Source organism: Gouania willdenowi, chromosome 15, assembly GCF_900634775.1.
Source record: "Gouania willdenowi chromosome 15, fGouWil2.1, whole genome shotgun sequence".
Classification (NCBI taxonomy): Eukaryota; Metazoa; Chordata; class Actinopteri; order Blenniiformes; family Gobiesocidae; genus Gouania; species Gouania willdenowi.
This window is the reverse complement of record NC_041058.1, coordinates 18,929,015-18,950,483: the sequence shown is the minus strand read 5'-3', so window position 1 is coordinate 18,950,483 and position 21,469 is coordinate 18,929,015. Positions and strand designations below refer to the sequence as shown.

The window sequence follows — 21,469 nt, the reverse complement described above, 5'->3', positions numbered from 1 at the left end:
TGGGTTATGTGGAGGGATCTAGTAGGGTCAAGTAGGGTTAGAGTTAAGAACAACACTTAATGACAGCCTTCATGACACCTTATTCATGCTAATGACAGGTGTCATGTCATAATACTGACAGCGTAATGTCAGCCTTTATGTCGAAAACTTCAAGCAAAGTGTTACCAAATCTTTTTACTTCCATGAACCTTTCTCTCTACTTAAATGGTACACGATCAAGAATCCCATTCACTTCCATTACGCTATTCTTAAAACTTAACTACAACAAGAATGCAATTATGGATTAAACATTAGTGTACCTAGAAAACTCTAAATCTCATAACCTTTTACTTAAATGTGTAGCGTCCCAGTGCCAGACTGGTTTTTGTTTTGAATTTTACTACTTGCTGATGTTGCTGTTTTTAATAGGTCTGCAGTAAAATACTGCCACTTTGATAATTTCATATCCAAACACATTTGCCATTAAGGTCTTGGAATAAGGGCAGAGCAATGTAAACGTATCACTTTGGTGAGATCAGCACTTTTTATGATGCCATTCTGCAACATAACTCTTTCTCAGATAGAACGGGCAAGACATTACAGCTGATTGACCAATAACTTTTGGTTGAGGTGAAAAATGCCAGTGAAATTGATAATGTATGAAGTGTGCTTAATAGCTGAAGTTGTTGATACAATTTGTTTTATTTTTTACTCTTTAAATACAAAGACAAAGCTTTACATTTACAGATCACATCCATCATATCCATCCCTCCATATGGGGCGCCGATTGTAAAGTTGTGCATTCTACAATAAACAGCAACTTTTTGCAACAAACCAAGCTTAAAAAACGTATGTGAATTTTTTTTTTAATGTTACCTTGGCTTTGACCAGATTTACAGCCATATTTGTGAATTTTTTTTTTTTCTTCGTATAAATCTAAAACTAAATGTTAAATGTTAAATCTAAACCCAGATGTTAAATCTTAATGTTAAATGTGAGCTTTAATTTGGTACTTCTGGTGAATTTGCATATTAGCTACTGTAAATATTTAGCTTCACCTGTGACATTTAGATTTAACATTTAGATTTAGAGTTAACATTTAAGATTTACATTTAACATTTAGATTTAATATTTAGATTTAATATTTAACATTTAGAAATAGATTTGATATTTAACATTTAGATATAGATTTAATATTTAGATTTAACATTTAGTTTCAACATTTAGATTTAGATTTAACATTTATATATAGATTTAATATTAGATTTAACATTTAGTTTCAACATTTAGATTTAGATTTAACATTTAGATTTAATATTGACATATTTTTACAAGAAAAGAAAATATCACAAATTCCACAAATGTTGCTGTAAATCTGGTCAAAAGTAAAAATTTACCTACGATTTTTTTTAAACGTGTTTTGTTGTTGCAAAAAAAAAAAGAAGAAAGTTGCTACTTATTTAACAAGCACAACTTGTTAAATAAGTACCCCATTCATCCAAGGGTGAATACTATTGGTCCATCCTCACCAGCTCTAGCACTGAGATGCTGTGCAGTGTAGAAGAGGATGCCATCAGGAGCTGAAGGCAGGAACTGCATCTGCAGCTCAGTTCTGTGTCTGATACTCATATGAGGGAATGACATCCATGAAGAACGGTTGGCACTGAAGGAAGGATCACTGATGGTCACAGCTGTGCAGACACACACAAAGCAACCAAATAACAGCCAATCAGCAATAAGTCATTTTTGATTATCTATGAAATGAGTTCACATCATGTTCAGTGTGCACTGCTAACCTTTCTGGCAGTGCAGGCCTGTGCTCCCTAGAGGGCACTGACAGGTGTACCCGCTGGGCAGGGGGATGCAGGTGGAGCCCTGAGCACAGAGAGGAGGGGGGCTGTGCTCAGCATCACACACAGACACCGACTCAGAGCAGAGGGCTCCCTTCCATCCAAATGAGCACTGGCAACTGCAGAGTGGCACAATCAGATGCTGCTGCAGGATCTTGTAATCAATATTTTATTTAAAGCACTGCTCGTCCAAGGAGCTCAATATAAAACTGTCCCTGTCACTATTAGGAAAAAGTCAAAATATCTATTAAAAAACAAGAATTTAAACTGTATGGTTAACATTTGGAAAACAGTCAGTATGAAGGCCATTCAAAAAACAAAAACAAATACATAAATAATCTAATGTACACGTTTTCAAATAAATACATTTATCAACTATAAAAGTCTTCAGTAAGAAATCAAATAAAAAGTCAGATGAAATATTGCCAACATTGGAATTCCAGTTTGAAGCAAAATAAATGTTAAATAATCAGTTTTGACATGGCACTTAACTAGTAAACAGAGGGTTTGACAGTAAAATATAAAATGTTTGGAATTTTGCAACAATTAAGCAAGTCTAATAAAAAGTTACTGAAAGGGCACAAGTATATAAGACGCCCTGTACAAGACAAATAATTGATGAACCAACCCGATACACCTGAGTCAAACTTGATAACTGAGATATGAATTTTGGAAATTTTGCTAATAATTAGAGATTTCTAAAACTGATCAAGAATCAGCATGTTGACCCAGATCCCCTCCAAAATGGAATGGAAACTTCCTTGACATGAAGTCTTTCTTTGTGTCGCTATAAGTGCTTTTAGTGACGCCCATGGCAGCATGTGCTGATTGCTCAGTGTTCCAGTCTGCTGATTGGGTAATGTCACACACCTGGGACCAGTGTGTTGAGGTTATTTAAGCTCCCAGAATCCTTCACTCACTCTCTCCTCTGGCCTCCACACAGGTACACGCTACACCTTAGTTTGGCTTCGATAAGGTAGGTTAGATTTTTAGCTTTGTTTACACCACATAGCCACATTACCTTCACTCATGCACATTGTACACTACTGACTCTACTGATATATTTCTCTACATAAATAATCACATGTATACAAGATTAATTCTGAATTTACATTTTCCTGAAAGTGGCTCCTCCCACTGGATTTGAACCCTACCCCTCCAGTGCTTTAGCCGTGTCCTCTGACTGCTAGACCATGGTTCCTCAAAAGTGTATAGTGTTATTGTCAATACAGAAAGATAGACATATCAACCCTAGGACAATGATAATGGGGAGATTTTATTCAGAAATAACAGGGCTGAATGAGACGTACAATGAGATACGTTAAACTAATCGCATCTCAGTCGTGCGTCTACACTCTTCTCACACTCAAAAATATTCAAACGCTGTCTCCCTCTAAACTTTATAAACTATCTGATCTGTCAAAACACTATCTAAACTCTAATAACCCAAATATATAAATTCAATCCAAGCTCTGAACTAACTACAGCTCTCTATCAAACACTCTCATAATGAACAGAACCTGAGGGCTTATGATGCTGTCAAACCACCAGACAAACTCTGAACCGCTTTCCAAAGCAGTCACATGGTACAGCCGGCAACGAAGCTTCGTTTGTCATCATTTTGGCTCCTCCTCCGTATGAAGCGAGCCTCGCTGCGCGCGTAGCGGAAATGCCCCCTCTATTACTTAACCTACGCTGCATAGCCTTCATAGGTACATTTCATAACATCGCTAGTTTTAGCTTTGTTTACATATTTTACACTACTGACTCTACTGATATACACACGCCATGATGTAAATATCTAATTTGGTCCAATATGGCTTAATTTGATCTACTTTGGTTTAATTTGGGATAATCTGGTTGAATTTGATGATTTTGGCTCAATTCGGAATGTTTGGTTTTGCTTAAGTTATCAATTGTTATTGATTGTTTGCCATGGGCTTGTCTCCTTTTCTTGTGGTGACCTTTCAAGCTGAGTTATGACAAGTGGGGGCTTTGTCTGATGAAATGATCTTATATCAGTAACAGCAGTTCCTTGGTCTGTTTGTTGTTGTATCTTGGCTTGTTAGTAAACTGTACGCCGTTTGTGCTATAGGCTTTGTTTGCATGTAGCTAAGCTTTGTCTGGTATGAATGTTTTTATTTTGGTTTAAAAACAAAACCCGAACAGAATTGATCAAAAAGCAACCAAAAAAAGGAATAGGCTGAAGCCCCAAGGCTTATTTTTGCCGATCCTGTACCATCATAGGATTAACTAAAAAATTCATTAAAACATCAGTGCTAGTAGATTGCTACAAACACATAATAGGTTAAACTGAGGAATCGAAAACAATGAAATTTAATTGTAACCTTTGATAATTTTAAATGTTAAGGTCTTTTTAAAAACTAACCTAGTATTACATATCTTTATTTCACCGTTTAGTTCGTTCCATAATTTTACACCTAAAAAAAAGACACATCTGTACCTGAGATTTGTAAGTTTCAAACATCAGCAAATCCCCTGCCATAGCTTAAACATCTTTTGAATACAAACAGGAATTTTCTTATTTACCACTGGAAACAAAATTACTAATGTTTTTGAAAATACAATATCCTGACCTTTTAATGTGAGAGATCTGGTATGGCTCTTTGTTAGGACTCAGATTTGGATTGTTGGGAGACTGGTCTTGTGTTTTTGAAAATCCATTTGATTATTGGTTGATGCTAGTTTGTTACTACCACTCAGCCTGACGGTTTCTGCTGACTCACTGACAGGACTATTTGTTAGGCTGAAGGGACATTTTCCCAGGGGTGAAAAGTAACTCATTACATTTACACTCGTTACTGTAATTGAGTAGCTTTTTTGTGTACTTCTACCTTTTTGAGTACTTCTTAAAATCTGTATTTTTACTTTTACCTTAGTAAGTTCAGTAAGCACGTGGACGGGAGTCTGCTACATTTGTGCTATTGAACGTACCCTAGAGCTGTTACTTTTTCTTTTTTTATTGCATGGGAGAGGTGTCAGCAACTTTACTTTTACTTTAAGTAAAATTTAATCAAAGAAACAGTACTTTTACTTAAGTAGATTTTTTACTGTACTCTTTCACCCCTGCATTTTCCAATAGGGGGGAGTGTCAGTTTGTTTTTGTGTTTTTGTCTTAAAGTGGTGGTTTCTGTGGAAAGCTATTTGCTAGTTAGGAGCACATCCGCTGATGCAGTGGGGTTGTCATATAATGGTTGCTATCTTTACTCATGCACATTTTACACTACTTACTCTATACTAAATATTTGTTCAATGTTTGCCATGGTCTTGTCTCCCTTTCTTGTTGTTGTGACCTTTCAAGCTGGGTCATGACATTTAGATAGACGGACAAACGTCAGTGAAAATATTACCAACCTTTCAGAAATGGCGAGCACTTCAAAGCTAGCGAACAGTCCAAATGGCTACCAGTTTAAAAAAGCACATATCAAAGACTAAGTTTTCCATTTAAGTCTCAACATGCGATAATTTATTTCCCCTTATTTATGGAATTCTTTCATTTTCGTTATGTTTCACAGGAAATCATCATATTCCCACTTTACTAGTCACAAATAACTTTAAATAATCGTAAAACATGTAGCATGTTTGTACAATTGAACCATTCTGTAACTGTTTTTCAAAGATCCATTTTGCGTTTTCAACCTCATACTAAATCTGATACTTAAAAACATGTCATAATGTTTCAGTTATTTTTTTTTTCTAAAGATGGTTAATTTAATACAGTATGTAACTCTACTAGGCTCTGTCTACATCTATCATCTGTATTCATCTGTGTGGGTTTGAAGCCTGGGTAAATACTGTAAATCAGATTATAGATGGAGCTCAATGGTGACGTAAACTCCAGAACAGGCCTGAGGGCACCTCACATGGTCCATGCGGGCTACCTGGGGCCTGTGGACAGCATGTTGGTGACCCCTGGTATACATTTTTTTTGAAATGATCACTATTTAAAGGAATCCTACTCACTACACAGATGAGCCGGAGTCGACACACGTCCCTCCATTGCTGCAGTGAACGTGAGCACAGGGCGTGACTCCACACTGACCAACGCTGCGCCCAAAGGCCTGACGCCCCCCCGTCTGTCCCAGCTCTTGAAACCTTCCTTCTCTCCGTGTGCGAAACTGCACGTCAAAAATGCAACCTGTGAAAATAACACAGTAGCAGGGTTACGTCATCAGTTACAATTTATTTTCAATTACCCATGTTCAATCACGATTACAGTGACCAGCATTTTTTTCCAATTACAATTATTTTTATCCTTGGAAAATCAATTCCAATTACGTTCTCAATGACTAAATTTAAATTACAATTAATCACGATTACTGAGCCTGAAATAAAAAACCTAATAAACCCATCTCTTATGATAATGGGTCCTAAATCAGTTGTAAAATACACTAAACAAATATCTATCATTTAATATATTTACTATCTATTGGTTACCTTGTTCAACTTCCTAATCAATTAAATTATAGGTTTTAATATTTTTGGTGTGGGCATCTGAGACTTGTCTGCATACCCCTCTATTTACAGTGTATAGGGCGATCTGGCTCAGTGGTAGTGGGTCATCCAGTAACCAAAGGGTTGGGGGTTCAAATCCTGCTCTATTCAAGTCATTGTCGTTACCCACGTTGCCTCCTTTGAACTGGTTTGAATTGTGCATGAATGTTGGTGGTAGTCAGAGGGGTCGTCGTCAGTATGCCCCAGGGCAGCTGTGGCGACATTGTAGCTTACCACCGCTGGTATGATTGACGTGAGTGACTGGTGTGAATGAATAATTTCTGTACGTGCTTTGAGTCACCTTGCAAAAAGCGCTATATAAAATCCAAGCCCTTTTTTATCATTTCAATTTTTTCTAAAATGGTAAAATATGGAAATGCTTGACTTGAAACATATTTTAATTGTTAACCACGTGTGTACAACTGCACATAGAACTGTAATATTGTTCTCCAGTTTTGTGTTGAATTATAATCTACAATTTTTGTGGAATTTTCATGACAATTACGTCAGTGATCTAAACTCAATTACAATTTATTACGATTACAGCAGCAACATATTTTTAGAATTATAATTGTGCTATAATTGTAATTAATTACACAATTGCAATTGTAATTGACCCCAACCTGCACAGTAGACTCACTTACAAGCTAATCTTTTAAATCTTCCATTGAGTTAATTTGAGATGAATTAGAGTTCAAGATCAAAACATTAGACGAGACAAAAACTTCAATTTAATTCACAAACAAGATGAAATTTAAATCCAGTTTAAAAAAAAGTATTTTATTCACCTGTCATTGCAGATCTCCCTCATCATATTTGCTTTTTTTTTTTAGGCTTTCATAACTCATTCATCGAAAAAATATTTGCTTTGGTCTATACCTGCCAAGCTGAGGGCCTATTTTATATATATATATATATATATATATATATATATACACACAAACCCAATAGTTGTCTGCACATGCACATCCCTGCTCTCCGCTGCATTAGTCATAGGCATAAACAGGATGCAGGGGAAATGTCATGTTCATTCATGAATATTCATGACATGATGCTGTCTACTTGGCAGACTCAAGTGATGGGTTCGGTGCCGCAAACACACGCCATCGAAAAAAAAAAAAAAAGAAGACTTGGATGGAAGGTGGGAAAATATGGATATTTCTGTTTGAGCTATGCACACAACACATCTTGTAGGAGTCTGAGAAAAAGCAATGCAGGTAAGAGACAGAGGTACCGATCACACATGGTATAAAAATCTACACAGGAATAAGATTAGAGCAGCCATGGGCAACAGGTGACCCTCAGACCAGTTTTGTGCATTCCCTAAAGTAAATAAACAAAATTACTCAAAATATACACAATGTGACATCAAAAAACTTTAAAATATTGCAGAAAAATGCACAAAATTTCTTATAACACACAAAACAGTAAAAATGCAGAGAATGACTTTAACCCTTGTGCACGCCTTTACATTTACATATGTGTACACAAATGGTCCGTCTCATGAAAGTGTAATACAACTGTACTCCATTATTTATTTATTTTACTTCCACCGCATCAGACATAGCCATAGATATAAAATGTATTATAACGTTCAAACCCTTTTTATGATTGTATGGACCTTTTCATTTTTTTCAGCATGAAAAATACTAAATATACAGTTTTTCCAAAAGTTAGGGCCAAAGTGAAATATTTTTGATGAAAATATTACAGCCTTGACCGTGTCATTAATTGATAGCAGAATTGAATGTATGGTAATGTATTATTTTTGGCTCAAGGACAGTTTTAAAATTGTACACCTTGTATATTTTGCAAGGTTAGAAATCCAGGCCTTCACTGAAATTTCCCAAAAACTTTATACAGTGGTCTCTGGTTGGTAGGTGGGACATTACACCTATAACATACTTCCTTTACTTTGAAGGTAGAGGCTTTGATCTAATAGGTATTAATTGAAAAAGCATTATATGTCGTGATTAGAGTACGTCAAAATGTGTGGTTACAATGGTTGTCAATGGGGCAAATTAGGTCACGAGGTTAGTATGATGCACATCTCCTTTTTTATACACTTCCAATACACAACACTTTGGAAATTAGCAAATAATAAAATAAATAAATAGTGGAAAAGTTTCATACAACTAGCCTTAAAAATTAGATGCATAAAAACACCCAAAATGTGACTTTTGGTCACAAAGATGCTTAGAAACTCATAAAATTATAATTAAAAAACAAAATATAAACAGGAAAATATCCAAAATGACATACGCACAACAAATAACATTAAGAAAAAATCAACAAATTGACTCACAATACACACAAATCACAAAAATGACTCTTAAAAACAAAAATAGGAAAACATACTATTTCCTGTGTTAATGCTCAGATTTCTAACTACTGACATGAATGTTGATAATGTGGCCCTTGGATCAGACAATCACATTTTTGTGGCCCCCACTGCCATAGAGGTGGTTCGTCTCCGGATTAGAGTATATTTTAGAAATGAAATCAACAGACAAAATCTTCCCGCTTTCTCATTTTTAATCATTAGCTCGGGGTCAGTATCTGAGCAGGCACACAGCGGACTCTCCCACGTTTCCACAGGGGAGTGTGGATCTGTTGATAACTGGGAGTGAAGTGCATTATCAGTGTGTTCACTGTCAGCCATCATGATTAGGGCTGCAGGAAGGTCACACAGATCTGATTAGACGCTTATGAGTTCTCTTTACAGCCTGAGTAGGAAGGTTACAGGGTCCACCAGGGTGGTCCGGCATCCGGTAGTAGTAAAGAAGCTAGTGTGAAGAGCTGTTGCTAATTTTATAATTAAAGAAGTGAAATAGCAACTAAGTCACAATACCTTTAAAATGTCTTTAAATTAATACCACACACATATAACGTCACTACACGTATTAAATGGTGCAAAATTTAGAAGAAAACATACATATGTGAAGTGACACAAAAATTACACTAACCTCTCCTTGATAATGAAACCTTGACCTGTTCTCTAGCGCCACCATTAGGTCAAACTTTTAAATTAGAATTCATTTATCTTAAATAGTTTTAATCCAAATTTTCTCAAATTTACTGACAACATTAATGACCACTAAAGAGTATGAACCCTATTGGTTGTGGTGGTGATATGACCTTTCCTGCAGCGCCACCATCAGGTCAAACCTTCTTTTTTTTTTTAGCGTTAGACATATTTACAGCTAAAACCATTTGGGGTCAAATTGACCCCAGAGGAACACCAATGGGTGCAATATATGTTAAGCACATTCAAAAAATATCATCAATTGTACCCATCAAATTAGGAAAAGTCATGAAATATGAACCCCCCCCAAAAAAAATAGTGATAAGCATTGATTGGGGTCATGTTGACCCCAAGGATTATAGGAAGGTTAATCTTTTTTTTATTTTTTATATCTACATCATGATGCAGTCAAACGTTTGATAATAAATAACGTGGTGTCACCTCAGTTTCATTAAGAATTTTCTGTGATCTTTGTAAATGAACAAGATAATACGGTATGTACCAAAGAGCAGTAATAAGTCAGAATATCACATTATTGAAAGTGAAATAAAGCAAAAAAAAAAGATGCATAGCAAATAATGATTAAAGCAACAAGAATATGATTGACACAAGTGCAGAATAGAATAGCCACATAAATAATGTATATTCACATAACCACCCAAAATGTCCCAATTGTATGTGTTCATGTACATACACAGTAGATTTATACACCCAACTCTAGACAGCTGTTCGTTTTCTCTCTCTCACGCACACACAAATGTATATACACAAATATGAATACACTCGTGCAAATTTCCCGGAAAGGCACGTACACAAACGCCTATGGTTATGAATGATGATACTTATAGCGAATGTCATTACAGTTATGGCAATTTAGCTCGAGATATTAGCAGGCACAGTTAATGTGTTCTAAAATGCATTTTCATACAGGCTCACCAGAAAGAACGTCTAATTGATGGTGATGATGACAAACCCTTTTTTTTCCTTGTTCAATTGACTGATGAGCAGTAAACACACACACACACACACACACACACACGCCAGGCTCAATAAGTACAAAAAGACAGACATCCTAGAAGAAACTGGAGCCCTTTCCCAGATGGAACGTTGGGTTGTAATAAAACAGTCTTACCCTGAAAGCCCTGGCAAAACCTGGAGCCAAGTGGCAGTAGTTCAGGAGTGTACTCATTATATCCACCTAGAAAGAGCTGGTTGAAAGTATTGAGACCCATCAGGGGTCCTGGAGACAATCCTGTCTTATTACGTTGCCCGTCAACCTGAGAAAGACAAGGCATAATGTCAATATTCAAGCAGAGCCTTCAGTGTCAGAGTTGGAACACATTTTATCTAACAATCTGTCAAAGACGACAAAATACACATGACAGGAATTGATCGTTTTTTGCTGAGTCCATGTTCACTTAGAGGCCAGAGTAGAAGCTACAGTTCAGTGTTGGAAACAGAATTCAGAGGCTAAACTAAAGGAGATCTGCAAATATTCTAGCCATTATTAATAATCAGTGAGAGCAGATTAGTGAACTACAGCAAAGCGCTAGTGAAAACATATTGACATGTTTAAGGAAAACAATTTTTTTCACTACACCAACAACCTCGGATAAATCGATACGTTTCTTTTTGATTGGGTGAGCAGCGCCTAAAGGTGAAACTATTATTTATAAAGAAGATCCATTGAAGGGTTATACACACATTATTCTCTAAAAATAAACTCTACTTGCCAATATATACAGTTGAGAACAAAAGTTTACATACACTTGTAAAGAAGATAATGTCATGGCCACCTTGAGTTTCCAATAATTCATTAGTTATATATAATTACAATAATTCAAGTCGGCCTTGACATTATGTTCTTTACAAGTGTATGTAAACTTTTGACCTCAACTGTACAATGTCATCCCGTTTTTGTGTATGTGTAATGTATGTGTAGTGTGTGTGTGTATATATATATACACACACACATGCAACACACTTTCATGAACAATAAAACAAAATGTTTTTGTAACCAGATTATAATCTATAAAACCTATATAAATATAACAAACAAATAAATATATTGATTGATAGATAAATAAATACATAATACTACAATATAATTTGTATCTTTTGGTGGTTGTGGTTTAATCAAACGCTAACGCGTATAGTAGTCCTTGACACACTTCATTTAGGGATGTTTGATATTACCCTTTTCCCAAAATCCGATATGCCGATGTTGTCCAATACTAAATTCCCGATACTAACTGATAAGATTAAAATAATAGACCCCTCCCCCCACACCTAATATCAGGTTACATAATATTAATCACCATGGAAATAACAGGTTAAGCCTACTTTTAAAGTGATTCCAAACTGATATATTCCACAAATAAACATCATGAGTGCAAACCATGACTACTTATTTGTATAACTTCGGTTAAGGAAAATCCAAAACCGATGTAGACCGATATTACATTTTATGGCTAATATCTGCCGATAATATCACCCATTGCTAACTACTACATTGATTGAGCAAACTGTGAGACACATGGCTTTAGAGTAAATATGCATCCTTAACTTACCTTTAACCATCCCATATTCTTGGACCTCCCAAAGGTGACGGTGTGGATGTTGATCAGGTGGTTGAGTCGGTCACTGACTATAGTCGCCACACCAGATCCGAGGTTGAATCTGTGCACCACTCTCCCACTGCGCAGTCCCAAAACGAGGAAGTCATCACCGTCACTGTCTACAGAATAATCACAAGATTACAATTAGAACCAAAGAAAGACTTTTGTAACAAAACACCAAAATATTTGATCTGATATGTTTGCCTCGTTGTCCGCTGCCTCATATAATATTTATCACCTTTCTACTTGTTTGATAATGAAAAGATGATTAAACAAATCACTCTAATGCAGGAGGCCTCATCATTAAATCAATTATCAAGTACATTGCTCATGTGTCATTCATCCTTATTCTCCGCATTTGAATTCCGACCACTCCCACAGAGCTGCTCACAAACATTTCATCAGCCGAGCAGCGCTTGTTGTGTTTTGCCTCGTTCTTAATTAATTGTACTCTGAAAAACAAAGTGTCGATGCTTCACATCTCCTCCTTTGTCCTTATTCTCTGTAATTCCTCACTATTTCCCACCTGCTACAATAGTGGCCCCACAGAGGAGATCCTAATTGAATGCGATGACCGCTCACTGAGTCTCAGTTGCATCTCAAAGTCTAGTTTAATCCAAATGAAAAGATGCTCTTCTTGCATGTTTGTTTCATGTTAACGTTGGCTTTAGGATTCTTTTGAAATTCCGGAACGATTCGAGTTTTAGAGGATATCAACAAATTTCAAGACTACTTGGAGACTCACTACTCATGTTGCTCAATCTGACATTAAAGACAATCCTCAGGGAACTCTCTTTATCTCAGAGAAGAGAGAGGCAGCTGGGTTGCACATCTCTCAGTAGCAGCAGGTAATACTGAATGGCATGGGGATGTCTTTAGAGAGAGTCTGACAAGTGAAACCTTCCTCAGAAAACATCAAAAAGTATCGTTTTATTCTATTCTGTAATGTAAATTTCTAATATTGTTCTTTGGCTGTCAGGCTTGGGTTTACCTTGTCCTTTATGTCCAGCAAACAGCACGAGGTTGTCTTTGGTGGCCGAGGAAACATTAGCAAGCGTGAACTTGAGCCTGAACTCATAGAAGAAGCTGAGGCTGGGGATGGAGGAGTAAGCCACGAAGGAGGTGTAACCAAACTCATCATTCCCGCTGAATCTGGCTCGCGTTATATTTATAGCTGAAGGAGAAACACAGTAGAGAGATGGGGGTTTGGTGGAGTAGTATCTCATCTGTATGTGTATGTGTGGAGGGATCTGATTCATCACCTTCCTTCTCTGTTACCAATGGGTGGCACTATTGCCTCACATTTGCCAAGCAGCAGTTGGTGAAATATTTTCCTTTCTGATGGTATTAGACGATGACCTGTTTTCAGATACTACCACATCTCAACTCCTTTTCCATTTCCATTAGAAGCTGTTTAGAGCGGATACACGCAAGCAAAGCAAGCTTCACTGTCCCCAATGTTCACGAAGGTGGCACGATATAATCTCACTGATTTTTCAATAACAATCTCAAATGTGCTTCTGTAGATTGCATGGCTGGGCTGAATAATGCTTCTGCAACGTGTATTCCATTCCGGAGCATTCCCATCTACTTGATTTTACACTGGGGACTCAATATAAATTTGCCCACGCTCATTCCAAATTACATGCTGCTTTGTTTCTTTTCCCCTCCCTCCGCAGCAGTGAGGATAACTGCTTTCCTTCACTGGAAACACCTTGCATATTCTTGTGCAGCCCCAGGCGATGGCTAAGAGGGGCTCAGAGCTCCCCGGTGCCACTGCCCTCAGCTCTGTTTGGCTGCTAAAATATTAATAAACCTAAAACAGCCTGTGTTATCATTCCTACTCTGCTGGAGCTCCATTTTTCTCCATTGAATGGTCACAGCACCAGCCTGTTTTTTTTTTTTCTCTTTTAAACAGTGCTGTGTTGAATGTGACCTCATACATGATAAGCTTTTTTTTTTATTCTCAAAGGATGTCAGCATGTGGTAAAAAAACATCATCTAAAAGTCACAAAACAGAATGAACGCACACTTATGAGAAGATTAAAATGAATGTTCTATGGTATTGTAGACAGGGGCTTCAGTTATTGGTTTATGAAAACATCTGCAGTTCTCTGAAGGGCAGAAAAGTGTAGTTTGATGTTTTATGTGGCGCTTAAGGACATGCTCAATAATTGTGTTTAGGTAAAGGACAAAGGACAACTGTTAAACACAATGAGAACTAATGTCTTTCATAGCTGAAGAAAAGGCTAAACGAAATGAATTGCATTTCCTGAAGAAAATGCAAGTGAGGATACAGGTGAGACAGGTAGGAAAGGAAACATCCACAGAATCAGCTTTTACTCTGAAAGCATGGTAACCCCTCGGAATCAGTATAACTCTCAGTTTAACCTCTCTGAGTCAATATTCAACATGTCAGAGTCAGTATAATGTCACTGTTCCAATAGGTTTGAATGGGAAAAATTCAATTCACTTTTGCCAATTAATCAATAACAGTTAAACTTATAAAAACACTAGTAGATAGCAGGACTGTTCCTGTACGCTGGGGTTCCATGGTTGGTAAAATCTAACTAAATTTGGGGGATGAGTTATCAGACAAAATTTGTTCTATAGTATGAGTAAAAACGGAAAACAATTGCAAAGATGCTATACAGTAGGGGTGTGCATTGCCATGATTCTGACGATACGATACGTTATATCCCGATACTGAACAATACAATATACATTGCGATATATCGAGATATCAATACTTAAAAATTTCACCTTTTCCAAAACAAAATGGTACAAAATGCAATTTATTTCACTTTTTTTTTAAACTTGCAAGAACAACTAAATGGAAACAAACTGTAATTCAAAGTACCAATATCAAAAACAAGTGGTATGTTTATCAAACTGTCAAATAAAAATTTTCAAAAAAGTTTAACTTTTGCTTCTACAACAGATTCTGATTCTGTTAAGTTCTAAAATTCTTATTCTTATTTACATAACCCCGGTTTTCTGAGTAATATGAGTGAGATGTCACACAATGGGATATATACGCCCCCGCGTCATATGTCAGAAGCCCTTTCTCATAAAGCCAACCCTGACTGGCTGATAAAATGTATTAATCCACGGCAGGTAGTCCCACCTACTATAAGTAGAGTGGGCGGAGAATTCATTGGCATTCAAAGTGCACACCTTTTCTCGTTCAATCAGCAAGAAGGGCTGTCTGGTGAGACTTCTCGCACATATTACTTAGAAAATCAGGGTGATGTAAATAACCTATAGTTCTCTTTCATAACATTCATTTCGATGTCTCACTATGGGATATCGTAGCTCCAGTATTGCAGACAAGCTTATCGCACGCTACACAAGCCAGCAGAGCAAGCACTGTACCAATCAGGACAGGACATCCAGTTGGCATAACTGGGCAACTAACTCGCCGTCTCATAAATATCCTGCACAGACACTCCCCTGAACAAAGAGAACCACATGCATCTATAAAACTGCCCAGTATGTCTTATGACTGGATATTCACGTGCAATGCACATGTTAGCGCAAATTAAATGTTTTTTTTTTGTTAAAAAACACAATTAAAAAAATCGATTTGGAAAGTTTTTGAATTGATACGATAATCACGCAGTGAAATTTCACAATATATCACCGAATTGATTTTTTTTCTTACACCCTTACTTATTATACATGCTCACTAGTAATCAGAGAATCCTTAAACATTTAGCTTTTATTTCCCATCTACCACTGGTCAACTTCAAAACCTGCTTTTTTTCATCCAATATGGGCTTTTCCTGCAGGATAAACAAAACCCTTCAGATGCAAAAGTAGAAAAGGCCCAGTCTGCTGCAGCTGTAAACCAGTAACAAGCCCATCAGCACATTGCTGGCATGGAGATAACAACCCATTTACACCTGATGACCAAACCATAACACACACAGTAACTGAGTCAAGTTCATTTAAAGCCAGTAATCAAAACAAAAATATGCTGTTCCATCAAAAATCCTGCGCAAAGCGGCCAGAGTAGCAGATTTAAAAATAAAATTAAAAAGCTTGAACATTCACACATATGAGTGCACCCATATGACATTTATCTGAGCAGCTAAGCTGAAGCTGGAAAAATAACATTTATCCTGAGGGATATTCATTTTTCCACAGACTGTATAAAATAAACACTGTGAATATTCCCAGCACCCAAAACATGGAAACTTCACTGAATCAATACAAAAGTAAAGATGCTTAGCAGAATACTGATGCACTGACAGTGGAAAAATGGGAGTGAGCCTTCACAATAGATTGTATAAAAAGCTTATGCTTGGGGATCCACAGGAAAATAACATATTCCTTTACATTTACAAACAAATCAAACCACTGCAACCCTAGCATGGAAAAAAAAGACAAAATCCCATTCCCTGAAAAATGCATACAATCTAATAAAACTTTGATTGGGGTTCCAGTAAAAGTTTAGAAATCCTTTTTTATTGTTGAGATTTAGGAGCTATATTCAAGGAGAAGGTGAAGGATTCAGACGAGTCAGCAAATGAAAACTGCAGGAGTGATTTCTTAAAACTTGTAAAAGGCTTCAACAATAGGCGCTGTAAAGGCAACCGACTGGGACCTGAAATGGAAGTTATTAGATGCTTTGAAAGCAAATAAAGGCAATAAAGTAATATCAGTGCTTCCAGCTTGAAAAATCCATTATTGGAAACATTAGGAAGTGACAGTTTTGGATGTGAATGTGAAAGTTGAAAAGGTGAGAGGTGGAAAAGAACACATTTAATGGTAAATTCAAAAGCTGAAGTAGGGTCTAATAGGCACTCTGTAGCTCATATTTACAAATCCGTTTTAATCTGCTGGTATACCCTGATTGGCTAACGTTCAAAACACGGCACAGAGGAAGTAAAAGTCTATCTAAAGATAGACTTAACGTCATGAAAGATTCCATTACATTTTGAAGGGGATCTGGATCAATATACTGATTCTGGATCAGTTTCAAAAATAGAAAAATCCTTGTTTCTCATCCTTGGGGGAAAAAATAAATAAAAATGTCACATCTCGATCCTCATTACAGCTCTTTATGAAAGCTGACTCAGTTATGTCATGTTAATTCCTCAATATCTTCACAGCGTTTCATCCAGATCGGATCCGGATTGTGGATTCTCTCCCAATTTTGCAAACTGTATTGTTACTAATGGGGATACACATTACTTCCAAGCCTTTTAAGTATGAATGATCAGGTACAGAAGATATTTGGTGCTTGATGGTGGTTTGTGGTTTCCGAGTGCTCTTGTTATTCTTTTATCTATAGAAACAATAAAAGGTCTGGAAAATAATTTTTGTCCACAGTTTTACCGCAAAACAATTAATAAATACCTTCTAAACTAACAAACCATTTAACTGCTCATGAAATATTTAAATAAGATGTCAGAAAAAACATCTAAAAAGGAAACTGTTATGGTAGCAAGAACTATGTATCTCCATAGTTCTGCCATTCACGAGTCATATCTGTCCATCAAAACCTCAGCAGAGGACAATGCTTATAGAATATAATATATATGTATTAATACATGGTTCAATTAGAACTGTGTTGTTAGGACCAAGCTGGCTAAAGTATTATTGTCAAGTAAGTCTTTACTCCCTCTTTTTACAACAGTCAAACCAGTAATGACAGTGTTTGATTTAGTGCTTGGTCTACATTTCAGTGATAAATGAATTGGGTGTTACTATAATAATGGAAACTCTATTCTTTACTCTGAAAGTAAACCGAGGTTTAAGTGTCACGGATCCGTCACCCCGAACAAAACACATTTTTCCATTAGGCAAGAGTGTTCACAACAGCAGTCAGCAATTAAAAGCCTTGACACAAAATGAACCCAGAGAATAACAAAGGCTCATCATAGGAGCACAACAGCCTGTCCAACATTTTAGACCAATACATCAGTGCCTCCACCCTCTCAAAGAAAATAACTGTTTTCTGTCTCATTATCAAACCACACCTTTCCTCTCTTGAGGTCTTTCATTGATATTCAGTTATCCAAACTGAACAGGAGTTATGATCGGAGCAAATTACAAGCAAGCTTATTCATAACAGCCTGTCGAAATGTCAGACAAGCTTGGCGTTTGGAAACCAAAAATGTAGTGCTGAAATTTTAGTTGAGGGTGGAAATAAATTCTAAACTATTCAGCATTTTTTTTTTGGCTTTGATTATCCACTAAAAGAGGTTTCAGCACAAATTAATTTCATTAATTCCTTTAAATCAACAACTGACTCTGATTTTTACCAACTGCTCAAGGCTTTCGTTCACTGGACGTGTGCAGCCTACCCTCCTACCAAACCTGGTAAATCAATGCGGCACCATTCTGCATGTACGTAGCTGCTCTTTGTAATACTTACACTGCTCACATAGGAGACCCTGTCTCCCATAGGGGCAGAGGCAAACAGCCTCCAAAGGTGACTTGGGGATGCATGTGGCTCCGTGACTGCAAGGGTTGCGCTCACAGGCAGTGAACTGGCAGAGTCGGCCAGTGTAGAGCGGAGGGCAGTCGCAAAACCAGTCCTCAGCCTCACTGGGGGAAGAGAGATAAGCTGAGGTCAAATGTGGAAAAAATACATTGACATAAAATAGTAAGCAATGCTTGTATAATGGCTCATGAAGAAGCACGAGCCATTATACGGTAAACCCAAAACCAGCTGAAAACTATTTTGTTTGGGTATGAAGTGGAGTTGTTGATTAATTCCTGTCCAACACTTGACATCTCAGTGAAAGTATTTTAATTTGGCATATGTTGTTGTTGAAATGTAAACGTCACTGCCCTCTAAGAGTTGAAACCTATGGGGCGCAGACTGTAAAGTTGCACATGCTAAAATAAACGGCAACTTTTTGTAACATTTAGCAACAATGATAAAAAAAAAACAGCAACTTTTTGCAACTTTTAGCAAAAAACCATTTTTTAAAAAAAGTATATGGATTTTTTTTTAATGATACTTTTGACTAGATATACAGCAATACTTGTGAAATTTGTAGTATTTTTTTTTCTCGCAAAAACATAATGTCAATGGCATGTAGCTAAATATTTAGTTTCACCCATGACATTTAGATTTAACATTTATATTTAGATTTAACATTTGTATTTAACATTTAACATCTAGATTTTACATTTAGATTAAACATTTAACATTTAGATTTAATATTTAACATTTTGATTTAACATTGACATATCTTTACAAGAAAAAAATCACATATATTGCTGTAAATCTGGTCAAAAGTAACATAAAACAAATTCACATAAGTTTTTTAAACGGGGTTTGTTGCCAAATGTTGCTGTTTATTTTAGCATGCTTTATAATCGGCGCCTCATGGAAACAATGCTATTACGATCACATTTAGCAATGAATGGTGGTTTGTGACATTTTAGTTGTTGACCTTAATTACTACATTCTTATTCTGGGGGAAATGGTCCTTCCATCCTGAGATTGGTCCATATATTATGTATTCAGAAAAAGGAAAAAAAAAGAATCAGACCTTTGTAGCAGATGGAACCCTGTAAAACCTCTGACCAATCCCTGCCATTCGGTCAGAATGGAAAGAACCAATCAGATGCCTTCATGTCTCGTCCTTCCCACCCACATATGGAAGGGGTAGGAGGGGGTGAAGATTAGGGGAGCTTCCCAACGTTAACTAGTCATGGCCCATTGTGTGCATGGATTGTTCCAGTATAACACAATAATTACTGTAAGATTAAAATGCAGAAGAAGTCATTGCTTGGTCTCTAATAGAGAGAAAAAAGGCAAAGACACTACTGAGCAGATTGTCATAATGGTATAGTTGATCGTTGAATATCCTGAGATGGTTTCTTTCAATATACACTACCTTGACTGTAATATGGAGCGAGCACGAGAATGGTTTCGAATCTATACATTAATGATGAGTTCTGAGCCATCACACCACAGGATGTTTTCTGCTCCTTGAGAAAAGGCCCGCAAGATATTAAATATTTACACTGTTATCGAAAGTTGAGTAGTAGGTTGGAGTTTTAATTACAATGTCATTACTGGGATGCATAAATATCCGTGAAGACATGGTAATGTACAGCTGCACAGTGATGTTGCCAGATTGTTCATTATTTTTTTTTTGAAAAACAGTCAATAGTATGAAATGCTGTGTGTTGAAAAGAGCAGACATTGTTATTTTCTATCTTTTTTGACAACCTGCAACAGGCGAAATCAATAATTTAATGGTGCTGCACCTCCTGCTGCAGTCATGATGATTTAATGCTTTGAGTGTTGCTAATTTTTAACATGCATTGTCACTTAGTGTTTTTGTTTAAATGGAGGTGAAACAAGAATTCTGAAGGATTTTCTACAGACGCTTTTGTCTTACTGGCACAGCAGAAATGAATTAAAAAAATATATATTCTAAGTGACTAAATTGGGTGTTAACCTTGACATGATTATGTTTATTTGTATTTATTTATTCCCGAGAATACGCTGAGACTAAGCATCTTCACTAGTCTGGAAAAAAAAAATGAAGTCCAGGGAATAAATACCCCAACAGATGCTCACCATAGTTATTGTTTTACGTTATCAGTAAACTCTGTGAAACATGAACACATTTTGCATAGAACTACAAAGTAAATGTTTTAATGGAACATTTTAAATGAATCTGTATGACAGTGACATTTAGTTTAAATACATCATAGCATGAACAAAGTAAATACATCTATTAGTTTGGATCTTCAGTTTGAACGTACTTAATAAGCTTTACAGCATTAAAAATCCTCCAAAATCAACAAAACACCAAATTGGAAAATATGGGTCAAATTGTGACAGCTGTACATTTATTTATGAATTTTTTTTGTCTGCGATGATGCTTTACATTTTATAAAAAATCCTTCATATTGAAATAATTATTATTTTTTGGAACTTTTTCTTCTTTAGTTAATTGGTCCAATGCAAAAGAAATTGAGGAATCTATATACTAGAATAATTAAGACATTTGTTGGAGACAAACATGATTTGATGAGAGATAAGAGATATAATAAGCAGTAGTTGTATGTTTGCATTGAAATAAAAGGCTAAATGCAGATTAAGCCAAGCAATAAACACTTGACAACACTTTAGTCTGAATGGCTTGATCAAAAATCTAAAGGATGAGGTGACTGACGGGTATTTTATTTGCCTCTAGCGATTGGTGATTACAGAATTGTAGTAATGCTTTGCAGACTCATTTGAATAAGTTAATCACAAACGAATAGAAGCGGTAACTGACACATTCTCCGCCATTCAAAAATGGCTCTGTTACTGCACACAAGCTGGATCAATTATTAAAGAGGGGCATACATTTTTAACCTAATAAGTACCACATAAGTTGATGAATAATTGACCGCTTAGCTTATGATATCCCTGTCAGTTAGAACAATAAGATCCGTGGCCACATGCATTTTGCAGATTTAATTTATTGTTATTTACGGAGCTGTCTTTTTCATTTACC

General features: G+C 36.3%; 1 protein-coding gene across 1 annotated transcript in view; it reads right to left on the bottom strand.

Moving 5' to 3' along the window:
• The window catches only part of eys (eyes shut homolog), a 204,169-nt gene that overhangs the window by 1,952 nt on the left and 180,748 nt on the right, over nucleotides 1–21,469 (bottom strand). The window contains exons 44-50 of the mRNA XM_028468732.1: nucleotides 18,373–18,545; nucleotides 12,979–13,161; nucleotides 11,940–12,106; nucleotides 10,502–10,646; nucleotides 5,814–5,988; nucleotides 1,776–1,948; nucleotides 1,509–1,670 (exon numbers count right to left, since the gene is read on the bottom strand). Coding sequence (XP_028324533.1) covers nucleotides 1,509–1,670; nucleotides 1,776–1,948; nucleotides 5,814–5,988; nucleotides 10,502–10,646; nucleotides 11,940–12,106; nucleotides 12,979–13,161; nucleotides 18,373–18,545 — 1,178 coding nt within the window. The remainder of the gene's footprint in view (nucleotides 1–1,508; nucleotides 1,671–1,775; nucleotides 1,949–5,813; nucleotides 5,989–10,501; nucleotides 10,647–11,939; nucleotides 12,107–12,978; nucleotides 13,162–18,372; nucleotides 18,546–21,469) is intronic.